The 16,966-nt window shown below is 34.7% G+C and overlaps 1 protein-coding gene across 7 annotated transcripts in view; it reads right to left on the reverse strand.

Moving 5' to 3' along the window:
• The window catches only part of POLK (DNA polymerase kappa), a 33,402-nt gene that overhangs the window by 7,570 nt on the left and 8,866 nt on the right, over positions 1–16,966 (reverse strand). For 5 of the 7 annotated variants that reach the window (XM_027634806.1, XM_027634807.1, XM_027634805.1 and 2 more), the window contains exons 2-10: positions 16,510–16,688; positions 13,968–14,087; positions 9,043–9,195; positions 8,539–8,670; positions 6,602–6,755; positions 4,610–4,813; positions 2,760–2,884; positions 2,410–2,576; positions 471–503 (exon numbers count right to left, since the gene is read on the reverse strand). In XM_027634806.1, coding sequence (XP_027490607.1) covers positions 471–503; positions 2,410–2,576; positions 2,760–2,884; positions 4,610–4,813; positions 6,602–6,755; positions 8,539–8,670; positions 9,043–9,195; positions 13,968–14,087; positions 16,510–16,647 — 1,226 coding nt within the window. In that variant the 5' untranslated portion in view covers positions 16,648–16,688. The remainder of the gene's footprint in view (positions 1–470; positions 504–2,409; positions 2,577–2,759; positions 2,885–4,609; positions 4,814–6,601; positions 6,756–8,538; positions 8,671–9,042; positions 9,196–13,967; positions 14,088–16,509; positions 16,689–16,966) is intronic. The other 2 variants (XM_027634810.1, XM_027634811.1) reach the window with 2 other exon arrangements.

Raw genomic sequence — 16,966 nt, forward strand, 5'->3', positions numbered from 1 at the left:
ATTCTCCCTGCATCACTTCTGTATTGAAAATGAACTTCTGGAAACAACAAGCACCACCTTTTTAAGGAACTTTACACTAACTGAAACCTGAAAGTTAGGAAATGCATGTGACTGCAGGCTATTACACTGATACTGACATTAAACTAGAACATATAAAAAAATTCAAGCCCTTACATATTTCCACCCTATCTTTAAGCTTCATGATCACTTTGATGTCTTAAAGGCATTAGCAGAATCAGATGATAAGAAAAGACAACACACTCACTGACAAAAATATCTCCATAGTATTCAGGAGCCAAGGGAAAAAAGCAATGAAAGCTTGAATCTAATTTAGTGAGCTTATTGTATATGTTGTTTTTTAACACATATAAGTACATAATGAGATTATATGTCTAATAAAAATATACACTACATGGTATTTAGTAGTTTTAATAATTAATGCAATTTTTCTCAATATTAAAAAGGCATACCTTTCAGTACTCATACTTTTTCTTTCTCCATCCCTTCAAAAAGAAAAGCAATTTATTATACTCACTTTACGTAGAACTGTTATCTTTTCAATAAACTCTGAGTCAACCAATTATGCCTCAATAAGTAACAGCAATCTCTTCTATAAAGTCTGGATGCTAACTTTTTCTACAAATCTTGTACATCCAGTTTAAACAAGTGTTAAATGGAGATTTAAAAAAAAAGAAACCCTTAAACTTCTGTAGATTAAGTAAAGACATAGATCAGCCATAGATGTCAATAAAAATAGTCAATAAAAATAAACAGTGTGTAAAAAAACCAAACAACCCCTCCACCCCGCAACTCACCTCCTATATCAGGAGTGTTATCTAAAACCAAAACTAACTACAAATCCTATGCTGTCTCACCTTGCTGTAACTGTGAAGCACTGCTATCAAAATCCTGAACATACATGTATATTTGAATATCTTTTTATCTGAGGATCTGAGGAAATAGTTTGCTTTCTGTCTAAATGATTCTTCAGGTTAAAGGTGACACGTTAAGGCTGGGTTTTCTTGTTGCATTCTTTCTTTTCAGTTTTAGTTGAGCACCCTTTAACAACTCTTCTGCATATAAGAAGTTCCTCAGAGCAATTCTTTTTAAGTCCTTCTTTGTAAGTATTTTTGTATGTTTGTCAGAGACAACAACCATAAGATGAACTATGAGGACTCAGGCATTGCTGTGTTAAAGGCTTGCATTCTCCACACTGAAATCACTGAAATTAAGTTGATGCAAAAAAAAGAAGCAATTTCTCAGACATTAAATCCATGAAAAATGTGTTCTCCATATGATGATAACCTTGACTTCTGAAATGCTCCTTTTTTTTTTTTTTTTACTTTTTTGGGGGTTTTTTTATGTACTAGGGGATTTCCCAGACACTACAACACCTAACAAGAGTGAATAAGGGGAAAGAGTGCACCAACTATTAAAAGACTATTCAAGGTCTGTTTATATATTAACAGAAACAAATATTTGGAAAACTGGGTTTTATCTTTTATCAAGTCACCTTTACAAAGTCAATCTTCCTGCACATTTTTTTTACAAGTCAACATACTTCTGAATAGAAAGAAACCCAACAACACAAACTTTTGTGCTAGCACATTACTGGGCTTCAAACTGTTAACTGTATATATTATTTTGCAACAAAATGCTACAGTTTGCCTTTTTTTTAAAAAAAGAACAAGTGTTCCATGCTTGTATCCAAGACAGGCTTAGAAATTACAAATATTATTGAAGAGATGTATTCACTAGTCAGACTGACTTCTCCTAAACAGGAAGCTAAAAGCCATTAAAGTAGTATGAACTTTAAAGGAGTGGATATTAAGAAGGATATAAAAATCTTCAGTTCTATTCCACCGAATTCACATGTTGATAATACAAATATATATGTAATCCTCATAGAAGACACATAAACTTCACTTACTTTCATTAGAAATACGACAAATTTACCAGCAGAGAAGATCAAATACCAATGCAATTTTCATTATAATCAGATAATAATAAACACTAATGAATGTGTATTGTTTTTTTCAAGGAAACAGGAGTGAACACCTCTGCTTAGGGCAATTCAGTTCTGTTCAGCTATTTTGATAATTATGAGGTTATCCTAAATGATCCTCCCCTGATTTCTTGATATACACTTATGTACAACTTCCCTGACAAGACTTCTTTGGATTTCATATTTAGACAGGGCTGTACAAATCTTTGCTTTTTGATGTTTGGCTGTTGTACCTTAGCCATAAGTATAACAGTAACAAATGTCAGAGACTTTTAAAAATGTGCTAAACAAGCCGTATTTCCATAATATTTGTAAATAAAATAAAATGTAAAATAAAATGTAGCACACACAAGGAAACATTTAGAAAATTCTGAACATAGGAGGAAAAAAACCCCAAAGCATACTTTTCCAAATGTGTTGAGCCCAAACCAAGGGAAATATCCAAGAAATTACGCCAAGATATTTCTGAAAACAGAAGAGAAAGCAGTGCCCTCTGCTGGTAAAGTTCTGAGCAAGTCACAATTCCAAGGGCTTTTAACATCTTCTCTGTTACTTTTCCTATGCCTGGCACCTAAAAAAGAGTAAGTAACATTATACTGGAAACTTTCCACTTGTAGATCCATTACCAAGAACAATTTAAATCAAACACAACTTGGAAGATTACATAGAAAACTGTATCCTTTCAGTAGAAATTTTCCTTTTAGAACAGAAAAAACATACATGACAGCAGAGTAAATGTCATAGTGTCTCTTACCTTTCTAATGGGTAAATCTTTTAGGAAGTCTAGCACTGCTTGTCTCTCAGGAGTAATTCTGTATTGCCCATTAGGCTTATTATGATCACTGCACATTTTTGCTAACATTGTATTTGGTGCTATTCCTTAAAAACAAACAAACAAACAAACAAACCCCACCTTTAAAAAAATACAAGACGGAGTTTAATTTCAACAGTCAAATATTTAAAAGCAAATGAGCAGCCTACATATTTGGCAAAGACTAAACTAAGGAAAAGAATGACAATAACTGATAACCAGACTTGATATAATTTCTGCCAACAAATTTTGAGATGGACATCAGAGAATATAAATACATGTAGCAGATTAAATATAACAGATAAAGTTTACTTCCTATTATAAGATAGGATAACATAACATGCCCTAATAAGTCATGAAGGGTTAAATACCAAGTGCTTAAAAATAACATCAATTACGTGATTGAACACTTTCATGATGTGATTATGGTGAGACAAAGGAAATGCTTTCAATGGCAGTTATAATTAACTGTTTAGGAGAAGATCTTTCTTCCTTGTATTTCAGCAAAAAGACTTTTTTGACAAAATTTACCAAATTTTAGTATTTTGTGGGCTAGCAGTGCAAGTAGTCATTTAGAAATACATATATTTCACAGACACTGGTAGGAATGAGGAGGGATGGCTCTTTTCTATCAAAGTATCTGTTTTTACAAATGAACTCTGGAATTGGTTTAGCAAGAAAACTAAAATAACTCTGTGCTAGAGTCCTAGTGGTCCAACTTTTGATTTGCTCACTGATAAAACATTATTCAAGATGGTAGAAATAATTCTACTTACTATTGATTATCAGTATTTTTTCAGTTAGCCTTCTAATTGTTTTTCACTGTTGGGCTTAAGATCCCTGATTGCACTTATAACAGTTATGTTTGTTTTCTAAACACAAACTTATCCTTAAGAAGACAAAATTTCAGTAAACAAAACTGATATTTGTCTACCACTTGTGAGATACTATACACAGGTGAAAGACTCATCCAGCTTCCTCTTACAAGCTGTTTCATTACCTCTGCTTACATTTCACATTTCCTTAGCCTTCTGCATCTGCTTCATAAAGCTCAGCATTCCCTGATGCCTCACTGACCTGGTTCACAAAGCACTAGGGTGGCTTCCAAACTTTGTGGCTAGGGACATATACTGGTTTTAGTGACCTAATGCAGATTATAAATAAAACACTTGAGATTTAGAGGTAGATTGCCTGAAGTCAAGACAAAATTTGATTGGTAAATATTAAAAAGCTACTGAAGAGTTTACTAAACTTCAACACATATTTACTTCTCTGAGAATTAACATTTTAATGAATTTTGATATTGTCTTAAGCACAGAACAGTGTGGAGAAGTCAGAAACACATAACAATATGGATCTGCTATTCAAATTAAGAGCAGTTTAGCAATCAGTGACAGATTTTACTATGACCCACTGGCTGACAGAAACAATTTACGTGATGCACTAAAATAGCAACCACCTGTGCTAAGATCAGCTCAGGTGCACAGGTCATTTCTCCACATTACTTACTTGTATTTCACGAAGAAAGAAGCAAAAAGATAACTGTTTCAATGTTTAAAAAAGAGAAAAAAGGAAAACAAATAGCAGTGGCTTTAATAGCTGTGAAATCTCCTGAAACAACTGAAAGTCACAGTCTTTGCAGAAGAGAGTATGTACATGTAAAGAGAGCATATTTCTTTGCAGCGCAAGAATGCTGTGGCAAGGTTAAATTCTTAATTAATGCCCTCTGAGATAAGAATAGAAGACATTTTGGAGATAAAAAGATTTACTATTATTCATATGTGTCTGAATACCTGCACTAGCAGTCAGTTGAGTTTTCTGCTCAATCCTAAAGCGAATTTCCTTCACAACTTCCTCTGCAGAAGTACCAAAGACAACTGAATTTTCTACTGATTGACCTCTTTGTTTAAGGTGAGATGTGTTGTCTTCAAACAGTACCGGTGAAGAAGAGCATTCACCCTCATTAAATTTGTCAGACATATTCATATCATCTTTATCTAAGACAGAAACACAAACGATTAATACATCCATATATAACATCCTGATTTCCTTCTACAGCAGCTGTGGAGTTCACTATTGGTTTTATTTCCTTCTACTTTTATTTAGACATTGCCTTTTTTTTTATTTGAAGATATGAGTCATAACTGCTTTGTTTTTAATATGTTTTGAACTTGGCTGAGATTGGCAGAGTTAGCTAGGAGACTGGACATAACTTCCAGAAAAGCAAAAAGGTTTAATGGCCTGTTGCTGTAGCAGCTGAAAACCATCAAAATTTTGGCTTTATTTTTGTTTCAAATCAGATTGAAGGCCAGATGCTCTCTTTTTCTGGTAGAAATGAACATCTTTTGCAGAAGTTTTTTCAATATTGTCCAAAGAAAATTAAGTTTCTGGAATATGTGGTTCTAGAACTATCAGTCTGGTGAGCTTCTTGTTTTCAACTGCAGTCACAGTAGAACAAGTAATTCAACAGTCCTTTGTCTGACTCTACAAACATTACACTTACAGTTTCACATTCCAAGCAGTTGTTTGTGTTTCAGAGGAACAAAGATGTCAAAGAAGTATGAAGAAGCACATGACTACACACCAGTGATATTTATTTTGTAAAGATCATGCCAGTTCATTGCTTTCTATTTTATTAATACTTTTCTGCACTAGTGTATCCTTTATAATCCTCTTAATGTCTATTCAGATAATTTCTGAATGCTGATAATATAAATGTTCCAGATAGTGCATCCTTCAACTGTTTTACCATGCAGTTTGGTTTAGAAAATCCAGTACCACTTTTTACACATTTTACTAATGTTAAAAGAAAAATATCCTCCAAGTCCAAATCATTAGCAGTATACCTTTTATTAACAAGTGAGCAATAGAGGAAGTTGACCTGTTAACTAAAAATCTGAGGTAGAGAATATGTGCAAGGACCTAAGTATTTACACTTCCAATGGGTGCAGTATATCTGAAGCTTATGTTATGTGCATGTGTGACTGGCACCCCCACTCCCGACTCCTGGTACTGTGGTCATCGTGACAGAGGCCATTTCACAAGGTGAGGAGCCCTTCTCTGGAAACGTGTTTGTGCCCTTTCCCCTCATTATCAGGCCCAGAAGGTCCTGTGCCCCAAGGAGACAAACCAGATATCTTTTTCCCCTCCCTTCTGGCCTCAGGGTCCCTGGGCACCAGGCCAATCACTCCACTCTGTGCCCGCCCCCAAGTCCTGCTCCGGGCCAGCCCGGGCTGTGGGTGATCCCTGTGGGTGACCCTGGTGGCTGCAGTGCCAGGAAGCATTCGCAGCCCCAGGAGCACTGTCTGTCTGTAAAATCCCCTGCAACGGGTCCTGAGAGGGAACTTGTACCAGAGCTGCTGCTGGACAGAGAGATCTGGGACCCCCCACTGTCCAGGGACACCTCTGCCATTGTCTGCTTCCTCCGAGGACTGAGGGAGGGACTCGTGTTCTTTTATATGATTTTTGAGTCTAGATTAAGAGTGTTAGTGATACATCAAACCATGTGCTATGATCCAACCTGATCTGCAGAGGGTCCAGACTGTATTATATTATAAACTCTTTATTTTGCTACTTACAGATTATACTACACTGATTCTCCTTACAGAAATCCTTTGCCATTCTAATAATAAATTCCACACCATGCTAACAATTATATCTTGTTAAGAAAATAAAGCTTAAATCCTAACTACAATTTAGTGCCATCATCATTCTGCCAAGAATCCCTAAAAGAAACTGCCTGTCCTCTCAGTGTCAGGCGACCACATGAAAAGTAATTTGCTTACCTACTCCTGTAGTGCCTTCTGTGTTAAAAAAGAATCTTCTCCTATCTTCAGGCCAGTTCAGTCTTTCCTCCAAGTGCTCTGTTATGTTCAGGTAGGCTTCATCTAGGCCCATAGGCATAAAGTTGGGATCATATTCAGCCAGTATTTCTCTAACCTTGATAAACACATAGTGAAAGTTTAAAGCCTCTCTGCTATAAGAGCAGATCTTGACACACAATTAGGACATGAACAAATGTACTCTGAAACTTCAACATGACCAATAAATATTAAAGATACTTAAGGAACAAATTATTTCTTCATACTGTAAAATTATAGTAGTGCTTCTCACAAGTAGTAAGATATTAGTAGTAAGTGAGAACTATACAGATGCAGAGCACTGTATTTTACTGCAGAGGTCACTAAGATCAGTGCATAAGGACACCAGGTTCACAGACACTGCAGTAAGCATGTGAATAAAACTCTGGGGACCTGAAACTCAGCAAAGCAGATGATGCACCTTTCTGCACTGTGTGTCAGATACCACATATGCAAGGGTTAAAAAAATCCACCATCAACTGCAAACATCTAAGTTTTAAACTACATTAAAACTAAAGTTACAGCCAGTATTTTAGAGCAGTAGTTAATGCCACAGTCAAAACTTTTTGGGAAATCTTTAGTGATAAGTGCATCTTTCTAGAAGGAAACATAAATGGTCAAAAAAGCAAATGGTCAAAATAAAACCTCTACCTTCTCTACTCTCTCTTTTTTTTAAAATATGGAGGAAAATCTGACTGCCTCATGTGTTTTCCTATCAGTTTGGATCAAATTCTTAGGTATCACAACGTTTGTTCACATGCACTTCACCTTTCTGGAACTGAAAAAATATAGGATTCACTACTAGACTTTAAATGACAAAATGAAATATATTTAAATATTTTCAATCCAAACCCCAAGAGAAAAACCTAAGTGAAAATCCAAATCAAAGTTTAGTGGTACTATAGTTAGATATGAACATAGCTTTTTAGCAATAAATCCAGGTATAGTTCCACACACATCAAATCTTCTAGCATGATAATTTCAGGTGGATTTAGGAGAAATTAAAAAAATTTAATACTTTACCTTATCAAACAACAAATGAAGTAAGTAACATGAAATCCAAGATCCTTACCAAGTTCCAATCCATTCTGAAATACTCATATTTATATATGCTTTCTTTTACAGAAGTGAAAAAAATCAAGTAAGATCAACCTTACTTTTTGTATGTGAAGAAACTGAGGCTTCATAAAAGTAAATAAGTTTCCATAATTTTATGGAAGTCAGGAGACTTGTGTCATGCACTGGTTTCATTTAAAACATACAAAAGATCTTTTTTTCTTTTTTTTTTTTTTTAAACCAGGCTTTTGGGTAACCCAGTTACTTTCTCTGGCACTAAGTAAACTACTGCCATTAAGGTAAAATATGATTTCTTTTTTCCCTGTTTCTTCTGCTCTTTATATCAAGTCCCTTCTTTTAAAAAAAATAAATCTGCATTTAGAACTCACTAATGTTCTTTGCTTTTCTCTCTCCAGTAATTAGTATTCAAAATTATGATTATGCATTTTATGAAATTATTATCTCCATGTTTCCTACGTACTTGCAACTTCCTAATAATTAGATCATGCTTCATGGTTTTAAACTTCTAAGAATAATAAGGCTCAAGTGCTACCACTACGCAGAGGTTTTCAAAACCTCTATCAGCAGCACTACAAACTAGTAAAACAGCAAGACAGGTGAATGTAATGCTCTTTCATCCCCTTGCCCAAAAGCACCAATTTTTTGTTTAACTTATATTTAAAGCCACATCACTGAAGAGTTTAATATTTAAGCTATCACTTTTCATATTATCTAGAGCTGATATTATGGATAAAGCCTAAAACCAAGTACACTGACTTTTGGTTAGAGAGCACTTTCAGACTTACCTCTTTACTCACTTTGCCATATTTTTCAAAGTTTAGTGGTACTATAGTTAGATGTGGACATAGCTTTTTAGCAATAAATCCTGGCATGGCTGCACGCACACCGAATCTTCTAGCATGGTAATTTGAGGTGGACTTAGGAGAGAATAAATAAGTTTACTGTTCAATAATCAAATTCTTCTTAAAGTTTACTATTAAAGAATCACATTCTAATCACATATCTTCACACAGAAAAGACTGACAAGGCTAAGAGTTTACATGCACTTGCCCCTCCCCCCTCCTGCCTTTCAGACTGTTTACATACTTTAAATTTTCATTCGTACACTTTTTACTGCAAAATAAAATCCAGCTTACACAGTCAAGTCTAAGAACAGTTGTTTTTTCTATTATTTTGGGGGTTTTCGCACTTTCTATATAATAGTGTCATTATACTATGCTATTATTGTTATGGTTAATTAGGCTTAGGATTTATGTAATCAATTTCTGTAGTTTAACACGTGGCCTTACCAACATACTCATTGATCCCACTGCTATAGGCTTTTCCTTCAGCTCTGGATTGTCTCTCATTTCCACAGCTGCATAGAAGGCATCCATGTCAATGTGTACAATTGTACTGCTAAGGTTACGTGTCTGTTCCAGTTCTACCACAAGTTTGTCCACCTGAACAGAAGAAACCAATAACTGAAAAACTAACCTGGCAGAAGTGCAGCAGTATATGCACCTTGCATATAGTTAATGGAAAAAAAACTAACAAACCAAATCACCGCCAAACTGGCATCAAAAAAACCAAACAACAAAGTTTCTGACAAAACTTGCTTCCAGAGAGAACACTGCTGCAGCAATTGGTACAAAAAGCACCCAAAAACTCAATGAAAAAATAAATTGTTGTTATCTAGCCCCAGCTGGCAACTAAGTTCATGCAGCCACACCCTCACAGTGGAATGAAGGAGAGAGTCAGAAGAGTAAAAGTAAGAAAACTCATGGATTGAAATAAAGACAATTTATCACATAAACAAAAAGCTACGTACACAAGCAAATCTAAATAAAGAATCCATTCGCTGCTTCCCATGGGCAGGCCAGTGTTCAGCCATCTCCAGGAAAACCAGGTTTCATCACATGTAACAGTTACTTAAGCAAACAAATGCTGTAGCTGCAAAAGTCCCCATTCCTTCTTTCCCCTCCCACTTCATATGCTGAGCATGAAGCAATACGGTCTGAAATATTGCTGTGGTCAGTCAGGGACACTGTCTGAGCTATGTTCCCTCCCAAATCCTTGTGCACACCCAGCCTCCTAATGGGTGGGGTGGGGTGAAGAACAGAAAAGGTCTTGGCTGTGTGCAAGTGCTGCTCAGCAATAGCTAAGCATCTCCGTGTTATCAGCACTGTTTTCAACATAAATCCAAAATACTGCCCCAGGCCAGCTACTGTGAAGAAAATTAAGTCTATGCCACCCAAAAGTAGCACAAAAGACCACCCAACAAACAACAAAATCCTACATGTCGAAAAAAACAGATGATGTAGCTGATTCAGACAGAAACTTCTTAAGACCATTCAATATTCAGCTTTAGTAGAAGTACTTCGTTTTACCAACACAGGTTATTTTTAAAAAATGAAAACATGCTATTATAGAATTTCCAACACTCCTAAATGAAGCTATCACACTTCAAAAAATTTGCCTAGAAAGGTGAAGACCAGCAGCTCATAGGACACAACCATCTTGTCTTGTCAGAAATAAGGTCTCGAACAAACAGGTTCATTTATGGCTAAGTTAGCTACTGTAAATCCCTCATTAAATTCTTCAATATGTGTTAGAGGAATTCATATCATATGAGGCTAGATTGCCAGGAAAACTACAAGGTTTTTAAAGAAAAGCCTATACACAAAGTGTGTTTCACTCCAAATGGTAAAGATGTATCTCTACCAGTAGACTGTGAGCAGTACTGCTTTATCAGCTCCATGGCAATGTGAGGCAGAGGCCAAGACACAGATAGCTCTATGAAATACGTTAATTGTGCTTAATTTGCTTGCACTTTTTTATCAAAAGTCATGCAGATCATGTGCTTTTTTCCTGAAATAGTGTTCAGCTATGAATTAGATATGAACTGTGCGTGCCATGAGAAAGTATGAGTGAATTATTTGACAGGAGATTTTTAAGGTCTACTGATTTAAGGTAACTGTTTTGGCAGCATCACATATCATTCTATAAGCAAGAAAAAATACAGGGAAAAAAAAGAAAGAGCTATTAAAATATGATTATCTAACCACATTAACGATTATGGTAACCTTGATTTACACAACAAAAGGTTGACACTGCTAGTAAAAAATCAAATGATAGGCATAATAGAGCTCAAGAAACGGAATTAGCAAAAAGGAACCAAAGTTTCAATTTGCTTGCAGACACAAGAACACACACAAACTTATGACGTTAAGGCACCATTACAGAAATGCCTCTGGACTGACTGCAATGCATTTATGGTCCTCAAAAGGAATGTTCACATGCAATTTTCATGGTCACTTGAAGACTTTTTTTTTCCTTCTGTCAACAGAGCTGCCTAATAAAAAAAAACATAAAAACCTTACCCCAAAAAAACCATCTTTTGAGCTCAAGACTCTTGAAACAAGACAAGTGAGCTTGGAATGTTCTAATTAAATTGCTGATTAATGATTTACAAAGTATTTTCTTTGTTTTGTTCCAACTTGATTTGAGGGATAAAAGGCTAAAATGGGGCCTTAAACTAGGTTACTCCATACAGAAGAGTACAGTATGCTCTCTGAGGCTGAGAAAACCGGTTTAGATAAGTTAAAAGCACAGGAGGAAAGCCATTCAAATGAACAACTGGAAAAAAAAAGTGGAGTATTTACATTATTTTCATTATGCTACTAATTCAACCGAGTTTTATGTCACACTATAATTATCAAAAGCATCCTTATTTTAAATTATACTTTGCAGATAATTTTCAGGTTACTCTCAAATTCAAATTGTTTAATTAATATTGTCAGTTGCTACTCTAGTTACACAACTCCTGCATTTCAATTTATCACATTTATAACAAAAACCTATTTTTGCTTTTCCTCCCCAAATATATTTCTAACATGCTACTTATTGATCAGCTAACAAACACATCTAAACAATGAAGCAAGATTACACTAAACAAAATGATAGCTCCTCAGCAAAAGAAACTGATACAAGCAATGTGACATAACAAAATCCAGCCAGATGTACTCAGAGAACACTAGGTACCTACAAACATCTCCTTAAAAGTTATGGAGTAATTCCTTAGAGGCAAACCAGGCTGGTAAGTTTTTAAAAGTTTCTTTCAATTATCCTTTGAAGATAAAAAGAGATACTTTTTAAAATTTATTTATAAGCTAGATAAAAAAACCTCAAAACTAAAAAGTACAAATTGCAATTAGAAGTTTAATTTTGCTTACAGTGACTTTTAGACAATTTGAAGAGTAATCTCTCCTTTCTTACCCTATGATACGAAAATATGAGTTTTCTAAGCATGACAGAAGAGTGAATAAAAGCAAGACAATAGTAACTATTCACAGAATAAACATCTGGGATAAAACCAACATGGATGAAAATAGCAAACAACAGTATGGTAGTTTCCAAATCTGGTAGTAGCTGGATACTTTTTAAAGTATTATTAACTATTGCTGAATTTCAACCAGTTCCACTCTAGGCTGTTGAGATAATCTGTTACAGAAAAGCTTTCAAAAATTACATGATACTGTACAGTATATAATTTCCCTTAAAATGTTACAATTACATCCATGAGGAAAACTTCAAACTACATTTACATTTAAGATTATCAAAACTAACCAACCAATCAAAAAAACACAAACAAAAAGCCCAAACAAAACCCCCAAAACAAACAAACAAAACAAAAACAACCAAAAAACCCCATTTGTACGCAGAAATGCCAGTTTTAAGATTTACAAGTCCTTCAATATTTGCAAAATCGATGGTGGTAAGTGCCCTTTTGAAAAGATGGCCTTCTAAGGAAAACTAAAATTTGAGGAATACCCTCACAAATTCCTTGGTACACACACATTCTACTGGCAAGAAAGACAGCAAAATCCAAGATTTCAAGATGTTTTGATAGCTGCAAAGATCTAAACTTAGCCAGTAAAGAAGTGTGCATGTTATACCCTCTAATGGCAGTTCTCATGAAGTATGACAGCTGACCTAACAGTTTCTCCATTGGAAATAAGGATGACTGCTATTTCAGCAAGTAGCATAAAGATATCAAACACGGAGTTTCAAACTTGGGTCCCAGTAAGACCCATATGAGAGAATTTCTCTTTTTAAGTTTATTTTTTTTGTCTATAGAAACCAGTTTTCATAAGAAATATTAAAAGAATATAACATTATATTAAAATATCAAAGAACCAAGTTCAGAAAAAGCCAACAGGAAGGTAAACAAAGCAATACAAATTCATTGGCTTCCACTATGTGCACTACATATTTTTTCATGACATAACTATACATTAATATTATATATAAGATTCGTGTCATTCATGTAATTTATTTTATAAGAAAGATTATTCTCTTTAAAATAAATAGTTCTGTGGTAAAGGTAGGATAGAAATGAAAGTATTTTTTTCTGTAATTAAGTGACTTAAAACCTATCTCAGTTAACTAAAAAAAAGCAATTGTACAAGCAGAGTCATAACTGATCTATGCTAAAGATTCACTAAAAACCATTGTGGCATAGAGACTTACAACAAACTTTTCTGAGGTACTCAGAATTGCAAGCTTTTCTGAGTGCAAATTTGAGACACCGGCATCTCAAGTACAGAAGAGATTTGCAAATCTGTAATGAACAAAGAAGGTTGTACACCATAAAAAGCTCAACCTATAATCCTCACAATGGCATTGAAAATTAATGGATGTGTCTAATCTTCACATGCTTCAGCTCCTAATCTACAAACCAAAAAAAAATACTACTTTTCTAGAGTAATGCAAGAATTAAGAATTCACAGCATGTGGTGTACAACATAGAAAACTCTATGAGGAAGTCAGTAATTCTGTATTCCAAACTGCAACCTCCCTCATTCCATCAGAGGCCACTGAACACAAACATACATATATTCTAAAACTCAAGACTGATATGATACTAATTAACAAAGTATTTAACAAATCTTTTCGTAAATTACTTTAAACTGATCAGACAGAAGAAAAGGAATTACTTTGCTTCATTTTACTCATTTAAGAGAACGTTTTGGAGAGATTTTGCAATCTGTTCCTCTAGCGAGTTTTTATTAAGATGACATCATCAAAACATTGTGCACTTTTACTTGAATGTCTAACACCAAAACAGTAGTTAACATTGTGCCTTCCGCTAGAACTTAATGTAATAAACTAGAAAACACCATAATGTTTATGATTTGACATTTACTCCAAAAAACCTCTACAAGATTAGTACCTGCAGCTGTGCTTTCAAGAGCTGTTGTGTTGTAATTTTCTCTTTTAGCTGCATCATTTTTTCAATTCGTTGGTTAACTTGCTGATCTTTTTTAAGTTCATTTTCATAAAATCTAGAACCCTGAAGGAAAAATCACAAAAACACTAAGGTTTTTATTTGTCTTCTCCTTTAAGCAACCACATCTGATCTTTAAACACAGAAAACATAAAACATAGTAATGGTTTCTAATGCATTCTTTGGATTTTCATACAAATGATACAGAAAAGACATCAGTGGTTCTTTGCATCTCTCACTTCAAATGACACAAATATATCTCTCCTTCTCAGAGCCCCTATACTTAAATAAGGGACATATTTAGAGAACTTCATATGTTTACTCATTCTAACACTTGACAACAAAAATTCAGAAAGAGTAGATAAAAGTCAAACTATTCTTTGCAACACCTCCAAGGTATGGAGTATAAAACTCAAATAAAAATTTATTTAAGCATTTTGCCAGATTTCCATATAGTTTAATATATATGGAAATACAAAACGACATTGTGTAAGTCAAATTCACTTGTTACATTGAGTATTCTGTTGACCTTTTAATCTTGAAGGACATTGCAGAATTAGAAGCTATTTGGAAGAGGATGATCAAAACCAAATGGTTATAAAAAAGTCCTGCTGCTCTCAAGTATGTAATTGCTCCTTCAAAAGGGATAAATAAAAGGAGATGAAATGAAGACAAAAAAAGACAACAATCATGTATAAAATGTATAATGTGACTTCCCTTCCTGACTCATAATAAAGAAAAGAGAGCATACAATGAAATAGAAAAGAGGAAAATTCAAAACGAGGAAAAAATATTTTTCTTGCAAAATCTGCTTAGCTTACAAGGGCAATAACATTTGCAGGAAAAGGTGATGTCTTTATTGAGCTATTTGGTAAAATCTGCAAAAGTGGACAAGTTTTTAGCTTAAAGTGTCTGACTACCAAACTGTCAGCGATACCAAAAATTCAGCCACAGTCAAGTAAGAATCAGGTGTTTATATAAAAAGCAAAAATATCTGCTTCTATAATAATGATAAAAAAGATGAATGGTAGGACTGTAGTATCATGTCTCATTGTTTAGAAGAAATCTCTGATTAGAAGAAATTTGGGGGTGTTTTCTTTGAGTATCAGACATGCATTTTATCTTTTCTCCCTCTGCAATCAAACATGACTTGTTGAGACTCATTGAAAGAAATAAGTACCAAAATGTAGGTGTGGGAAGCAACCCAATACTTAAGACTATTATTAAGCTGAGGGCTTTTTTTACTTCTCTTGTGGTATTTCACAGTTGAAATGCCATAAAATCTTTCTCTAATACAGTTGTGGCTAGTGCTTGTAGGTGTCATTTTGCAGATTATAGAAAAGCTTAATAAAAAGAATCAATGCTTCTTTTCAGATTTCTTGAGGTGTATCTGGTATTCATACTCTCTTGTTTTGTTTAGACAGAAATATATTCTAAAGGACACATGCCTTTAAGTCAGTTTTAAAAGTTTGGTTTACAGTTAATTCTGTTTCACACTGGGAAATGGAACAGTAACTTTGCTATTGAAATAATTTATGCAAACATCATTATTTGGGATATGTCTGACAAAACACTATTTTCAAGAAAGAGCATACAGAATAAGTACAAGAAACATCTAAGTAAAATGGAGCTTGATAGCATATGAAGTATGATCAATGTGAAATTGCACAGGCACACAAAAACAAGTTTGTGAAATAAGAGCTGTTTGCAGCCTGTTTAGTTTCCCCCCTGCCCTGCCCTTGCAGTCTGCCACAGAGCAATAGTAGTCAACACACAATTCATGAGCAAAACATCAAACACTTACTTTAGGGTCATAGTGACACCCAAGGAAATACCCACTTGATCAAGGAGAAGAAAACCCAGAGTTGATCAAATAAAGTGTTATCCCTATATTGTCCTATGTGAACTCTTGAAGAACAACTAAGAGGGCTAATATTTCAATGCTTTGTAGATTTGTGGGGTTCTCTGTGGATCTTTGGTACAAAGTTGCGCACTACTGGCCACCTCTCTTGAACACTCAGTCAAGAAGACAGGCAATGAACACCAAGAAATTCTACTGAAAGTACTAGTAAAACCTAATTACATCAAATTCATCAGTTACACGAAGGTGACCAATAGAAGTAAATCTGCTTGGCTAATTAATGATGGAGTGGACAAAAGGAACAGAAAAAGGCGAAACAAGAGGCCTAAGGAAGCTGCAACCTTCACAACTACCTCTGCAAAATGCTGTGACATTTAGGTACTGCTTTGGACAAAAAGGGAGCACTTAAGGACATACACAATTGCATTCCTCCATTTCCCTGTGGGTGAATCCAACAATACCCTCTGTGACACTAAGCTACAGTCCCTCCCCTTCTTCCCAACACATGCCTTTTGCCTAAGAAGATGCCCTCTATATACATATATGAGGGATAAAATCTGGGGAAGGAAGAGGGCCTTATGATACTGGACTACAGATAAAATAAACAAAAAATGTAATCACACCGACCTTGGTAGCTTCCATGATGATTTTATTGATTTTCTCTTTATCCAAACCTTGCATTCCAGCTTTGTTGTCATTAAGGCCCATTCTAAGTAGAAATCCATCATTGCAAGAGCTGTTAGCAACTTTTTTCGTATCATCCATTGTACTTCTTGAAGACGAGTACCAGTTTTAAGACTTAATATCTGAAAAAAAAAAAAAAGATTTTGCATTAAATATTTATGTTCCAACTGAACAGTAACAAAAAATAAATTTTGGAATTCATTTGCTTAATTTATTGAATAAGCATATTATACTTATTCAGAAAACAACACACTTATCACAAATATGAAGATCTGTATTCCTGCAAAGTGGCCACATGAGACCTGCCACACTCACCACCATAAAGCGTGAATGTTTGGAGAACAGTAAGCCTCTATTCTTTTATTAACTTATAAACACAGTCTTTTAAAAGCTTCCTAAC

This window comes from Corapipo altera, unplaced genomic scaffold, assembly GCF_003945725.1.
Source record: "Corapipo altera isolate COAL_440 unplaced genomic scaffold, ASM394572v1 61411, whole genome shotgun sequence".
NCBI lineage: Eukaryota > Metazoa > Chordata > Aves > Passeriformes > Pipridae > Corapipo > Corapipo altera.